Below are 6,424 nucleotides of genomic sequence, written 5' to 3'. Positions count from 1 at the left end.
AAGTGCCAGCGAACAAGCAGTGACGTTGGTTATATTCACTCTTATTTTACTCTTAGGCAAATTGGAGGCTTGAACTGAGGTATAAATGGTGAATAAAATGCATCCCGGGTAAAATGTATTTTTGTTTTTACTACTCCAGCTAATACTGTTTACCCAGAGTAGAGGTCTGATTAATTATTGGTAAAGAAATGGTTAATAGAGTCATAAAACCAGTTTTGACTGTTTGTTTGGGTTTCTTGACCTGATGATCAGCCATCATACCTTCTTCCCCTTTCTTATGACGGCCTCAATGGCAATACGTTTTGTTGTGTTTTTATCCTGGACATTTTCATTGTATGTCAGAAGTGAGTGACTGCAGTCTTGTATTTACCTATATTATTGTGAAAATAATATTTTTTTCTATAACTCCATGAATTACAGGACCGTATAAGTTTGAACAGAAATAAGAACAAAGATATTTTAGAAAAAACATCATGTGGGGAAATGTATGGTTGTTGAGGGTTTACTCTCACATTTCCACTACAGTGTCAGCAGCAGAGCCTTCTGTCCTCATCTACACCTAAACACCTCGCTGTAAGCTCACCTGGCCTGCCCTGAAAAGGGAGAGGTTCAAACCAATTGTACCCTCTATCCCGTGCAAACACAATGTGTGCGTAGCAGCCCCTTCCATGTTTACTGTAAATGGGAGCCTTTGTCGCATCTGTTTACTCAGTCTTTCATGCTTTAATCCCCATATATATATACTGCAAACCTGACGTAAACTCAAAAGTCCTGCTTATGGTTACACACGTATGCATGAATGCACACACAAACACAGACCGACAGACTGACTGTTTCCTGTTCCACATGCTTTTCTCCACATCGCATACAAAGCAGCCTCAGCCAGGTAACGAGGAAAAATCAACAAACTCATAAAAAAGATCTCATCCAATCAGGTTCCACAATAAAATGTCACTGAGCAGTGCTCCCGGCTATGCTCGCTTACTGGTGTGACAAGTGAAGATAAATGGCAGTGTAACCTTGCCAACATGTCCAACACTTGGCTGTCAGATTGAAGACTTGATAGTATTTATATATACATATATATGTGTATATAAAACACACTTCTCTAAACCCTCACAATTTGACAATTTCATGCGCTACGTCTGCTCAGGCATAGCAGCCGAGATTATTAAACCCTGTCATGAGTATGACATTAGGAATATATTGAGTCATAGTAACCTAATACATGCACTGTTTATCTGTATGGTCATGTGACTGCGCAGACAGTGTGTGGAAGCTTGCCTGGCCACATTCAGGAGCTGTCAGAGAAATGAAGAAGCACCCAGATGGCACTTCCAAGAAGCCGCCCCGCAAGCCCTGAGGTTATAGGTGGGGTTTGTACTCTAGTCGTGCAGCTGTATTTGTATGTCACCTGCACTTCTCTCCGACCTCACCCTCACTACATGTACATGTTTCTGCCAAGGTGTACTCAAGTTATGTATTGGAATGGTTACAAGCTTCGAATGAATATCAGGTCAACCGCTGAAATCATATAACAGAATGTGCTGGACGCTAATGGCTCGGTGGGGCATTACTTTGGAATGGCAATGCTAACATGCTAAATATGTTGACAACAATGTTCACCATCTGACTTTAGTGTTAGCATGCTGACATTTGCTAATTACAGTGCCACTAAACACATGGTACACTTGATGGGATAGTCGTGAGTTTCCCCGTCGTTTGTCACACCACTCAAATATTTGTGCTACATGAAAGGTCAGGGGATCATTAGGGTTCATCCTCTGGGTACCATGAATGTCTGTACCACATGTTGTGGCAATCCATCCAATAATGGAGGGAATAATGTGTAGGATTTAGGGAGATTCATTAATATAATATTCATGACTATGATTTCATTAGTGTACTATCATGTCAAAATAAGAATTGTTGCACTTTCTTAGAATAAGCAGATCATATCTACACAGGGAGTGGGACCTCTACACGGAGTTTCTGCAGTGGCCCAAAACAGATACACCCTGGCTCCAGAGAGAGTCTTTCACGTTTACTGAAGGCCACCGTAGTTCTCCGGCATACTTGGAAAGGGAGGGGTGAGCAGAGGGGTAGTATTCAGTCGGATGCAATCTGCAAACTAACTGCTAAAAGCCACCTAATCCTACACACTGGCCCTTTAAAGCATACTGACCAACATGCCGATACTGTTAAGAGCCACAGTAAAACCTCCTGGTGTAATTAGTTGAGAATACATTTAAACAGGTGATATTTGGGACTTTAACATGTTACCATTAGAATGATCACTGAATGGCATTTATTTAATGTTATCAGGAGAAAGACATTGTTTATTCATCAAACCAGTCAACTTTGGTCATTTAGCAACTTTAACATTTTGAGAATGCACATATGACAATGACAACAAAAGGTTTATGGTCTGTACGAAATAAATAGCAACATTGCTCATTTACAGCTTGGCTGAAGAAGAAACGAAACAAAAGGGTTAATCTTCATATTAAAAAGGCATACAGATGAGTTGAGATACTCAAGAACTCACTAATTGCTCAACGAAAAAAAAAAAATGCTCTCCTTTTTTTAAATAAAGCTTTTCATGTTTAATATGCACCTTCAAGAGCCTGTTATAGTTAAATAAATAGAATGCTTTCCATTTTGTAACATGCACATCCAATTTGCCTGGGGAAAGTATTTACACTTCACTGATCCTACTTGTCCAACAAATCCTCCTTTTTTTCTCTCCTCTAAACAATCCTTTCTCACCACAAACTCTCATACACACACAAATGTACAGCCACTCTTGCAGACATGCTGCACCTATTTACTATTAACACAATATCTAAACCTATTGAAAGTGATCAAAATGCTAACGGGGAACATGGAAATCCATGTAGTGTAAAGAAGAAACAGTCCAAGCACCACATCTTAACCAAGGGGCGGGGCTTACCAAAAGTTTTAGTTTACAATTGATCATGCACTGTATAAATTCACTGTGTCATTTGGCTTGAGAGAGTGTAATCAGTGGCTTCAGTATCTACTTGTTTTCTTTACGTGACCAAAGAAAAGACTAATATCTCCTGTGACAGATAAGCAATCCTACTGAATAATCTCTAACAATATTTAAGTCTTTTCCAGGAGTCGTCACTGTCCTACATCAAGTGGTTTTACTATCTTTGCGTAAGCTTCAGCACATAACCAGGAGTTACTGCGAGGTTTCTTCTGTAGTGTCCGTGTTGGTGTGGAAACTCCCGGCCATCGCTCTTTCAGGTTGAGATGGGCAGTTTATTCTTTGAAGATTGGCTTCACTCTTCTCTTTCATGATGCAAAGTAAGAGTTCTGCATGGAGTAGAGGCGGTCGATGGGGTTCCCCACGCGGGCCTGCATGGAGTTGACATCCGACGATGCCATGAAGCAGTCGCTGAGGCTGGTTAAAGACGTGTCGCTGTCTATGTCATGGAATGCAGAATCATTACCTGTGAAGGATACGGAGACAGCCGTCAGGATTCGGTTGCGTCATTCAAAAGATACCCAACAACACCCCACTCTGACTGTAAAATCAATGCAATCTTGTATTTGAGATTTATAGCAGCGTTGGGAAATTATAATTACTAATAGTCACTTTGAGAAATGGCTGTTGTGTGTCATCACAATTGGGAGAGCTGTTTTGTTCGATATCAAAGCTCACTTTTTGCTGCCCTCGCTGGGACGATTGCGGTCTATGAGGGAGCATGTAAACAAGGGGCATCCTCCTAAAAGATCTGGTTAATAGCAACCGCTTCCGCCTTTCATAAAACCTCAACATGTTATTTCTCTGGAGGGAATAGTTAACTTTATTACACTCTGGATCTTAATGATAGTGTTGCACAAAATGGGGACAGTGTTTTGAGACATATCTTTTAATGCCTTGCCAATATTGTTCTTTTCCCCAAACCAAAGGAGTGATGAGACTGGGGATTTGGGTTCTTACTACCGAGATGAACTAAATGGAGGCAAATTATAAGGAAGTTATGAACTTCAGGAAATGGTCCCTCTGGGGCTTGTTGAGGACATCACTCAGAAATGTGTTATTCCAGTTACATCCTGTGGACTAACACTTGATTGACTCATTCCCCCCTCCTTTGCATTTTAATTCTTTCCTACATCACACAGAAATCAGAGACTTGTTGTTTTCCCATATTGATTCATTAGCTCACACAACCCTCAATCATTGTCTGGATTGCACTTTATCTCAAGCTGTCCACACTGACCACATGTTTTTACCACCATTGGAAAACATCATCAGTAATGGGGCATGTCTCAGAGGTGGAGGCGGAGAGTTAAAACCATATTAAACAGATTTGAAAATAAACTTCAAAACCCAATAGCTTATGAGCGTGCGTGTGTTATCTCATGTGGGAGGAGAAGCTGCTCGTACGTCTCTGTGAGCGGCTTAAATCAGGGGAGCTGTGGCCTGAACACATGTCCCACACTAGGGAGCTATGAGGTTGATCAAGGGACAGGCATGTGTGTGTTTTTAGAGCAGGAGTGGGTGTGTGGTTTTTTTTGGGGGGTAGCGGGGTGAGGGGAGGGGGTGGGAGGGGAGTAGGTGGATGCTCACCATATGGGTTCATGTGGTCCCCGGGCATCTGTGGGGGGGTGAGTCCCTGTTGGAACGGGTCTGTACTGTAACCGTTCTGATCCATGGCGACCAGCTGCTGCTGCGGCGGAGCCAGCGGTGTGAAGGAGTTCATCATCCCCTCCATCCGATTGGACATCACCTCTGCAAGGCAAAGACAGCAAACGGGGAAAAACATTACAGGAAATGTAAAAAAATAAAATAAATAAATTTAAAAAAACTTGGGAAGAGTGTGCAAAATGTAAATGCAGCAGCGCACAATATGCAGAAATGTGTCGCTGAACGGGGGAAAACAATGATGATGAGAGCATCAACAGTGAGGACATGTTTCGTAACGCGCAATTTTAGATCTTCAAACAAATTTTTTTTGTGCTGCACTCCTGCCAGAGCAAAAACTTGATAAGGTTAAATGTCTGAGTTCTGGTTCTTGTAAGACGGACTCAAAACCCTCCAAATACCTGGATTGCTTAGCTGCCTCTGTTAGTATTTCCATGGAAACCAACAGTAGTCTTTCCTGTGGCTTCTCCCACAATTCCCTTCACAAACACATTGCTCCTGGCTAACTGACTTGTGAGAAAGACACAAAACTCTTGTGGCTTCATCCTTGGAACCCCCCCCCCCCCCCCCCCAACACTTTCCTTTGCAGTGGCTTTACAGAATGACGTCGGCCATTCTTTTCTTTTGGCTTCCAGACAGATTTTCTAACTTGCTTTTGATGTTTCGTGTTCGTGTTTACACTTTGACATATGTGTAATCTGATATTGAGTGCAATTATTGAATGTGTGAACTCTTTTCTCACAACACATTTGACAGAATGTAGCTCATATTTTCTGATTCTGTGTTTTCAATGGTATTGCTGTTTCGCAGACAACAAAAGAAGCCCTCATGTACGGCTTCTAACTAGCTGGATGTCAACATTTAAAACAATATATTGCTGGGATACAAAACACTTAAAGACTCCCTTCTGACATGTTTTATGACACATAAAAAATCTCTGCTTGAAATAATAATTTGTGTCTGAAAACAGTTTCAGGTAAAATGTATTGAAATAACATCTACTCCTTCTTCTGCACTGTGTAAGTTGCATGCTGCACCATGATTTTCTTCCAGTTGTTGTGATGTTATTTTCCTCGTACGTACAAGCGTTGAACTCAGATTTGAAGTAAGCACGGATAAACTTTCTGCCCTTCTAGTGTCAAACTCTGCACGGTGAAGCTCATGCAACAAAATGAAATAACAATAAGCAAACTAAGTGAGTGAAATGGGGCTTTAAAAGATGGAAAAGGTGAAAGAGAAAAATGTGAATACATAGATAGTAAATAGTTTCCCAGAGACAGAGCTTTGAGACAATGATCTTCCATCGTGTGTGCAGGGTAAGCACTGTCTCGTACCTTGGCCAAGTCTCTGAGAATTCTGTTGTTCTTGTTGTTGCTGCTGTCTTCTTGCCAACTTCTTCATCTGAAACGGAGGAGTCAGAGTTGTGAGGAACCCCCAAAACTAACATGTGCTCTTTAATTTAAAAAGGATGCTCCTCGCTGTTCACCCTCAAATGAACTGCACAGAATCTGTATCTGAGTGCACTTCATTGTCAAGTATCAAAGGTTTTCACAAGATAATAATCAGAAAAGAGGAGGGCGTAGACATTTAATGCAAGAGTGAGCGAGATTTTCAACTCCTTGTGCTTTTTTTTTTTTTTCAAACATTTGAGAAAGGAATGCAGTGATAAGTTTAACACACATAGTTGTGGTGATTTATTAGCTGGACTCTAAGACGAAACAAGGCTGTTGTATGCGGACGCAAAAT

General features: G+C 41.2%; 1 protein-coding gene across 2 annotated transcripts in view; it reads right to left on the bottom strand.

Annotated features, from left to right (window-relative positions):
- Positions 1 to 3,321: 3,321 nt before the first annotated feature.
- Positions 3,322 to 6,424, bottom strand: part of lmx1bb (LIM homeobox transcription factor 1, beta b) — a 43,475-nt gene continuing 40,372 nt past the window's right edge. The window contains exons 6-8 of one of the 2 annotated variants that reach the window (XM_076104960.1): positions 5,962 to 6,079; positions 4,604 to 4,765; positions 3,322 to 3,479 (exon numbers count right to left, since the gene is read on the bottom strand). In XM_076104960.1, the coding sequence (XP_075961075.1) occupies positions 3,322 to 3,479; positions 4,604 to 4,765; positions 5,962 to 6,079 (438 nt within the window). The remainder of the gene's footprint in view (positions 3,480 to 4,603; positions 4,766 to 5,961; positions 6,080 to 6,424) is intronic. The other variant, XM_076104961.1, reaches the window with a different exon arrangement.

The sequence above is a fragment of the Anarhichas minor genome, unplaced genomic scaffold (genome assembly GCF_050575085.1).
Source record: "Anarhichas minor isolate MPS153535 unplaced genomic scaffold, ASM5057508v1 ptg000030l, whole genome shotgun sequence".
NCBI lineage: Eukaryota > Metazoa > Chordata > Actinopteri > Perciformes > Anarhichadidae > Anarhichas > Anarhichas minor.
The sequence above is the reverse complement of the archived record's forward strand: the minus strand, read 5'-3'. Positions and strand labels throughout refer to the sequence as shown.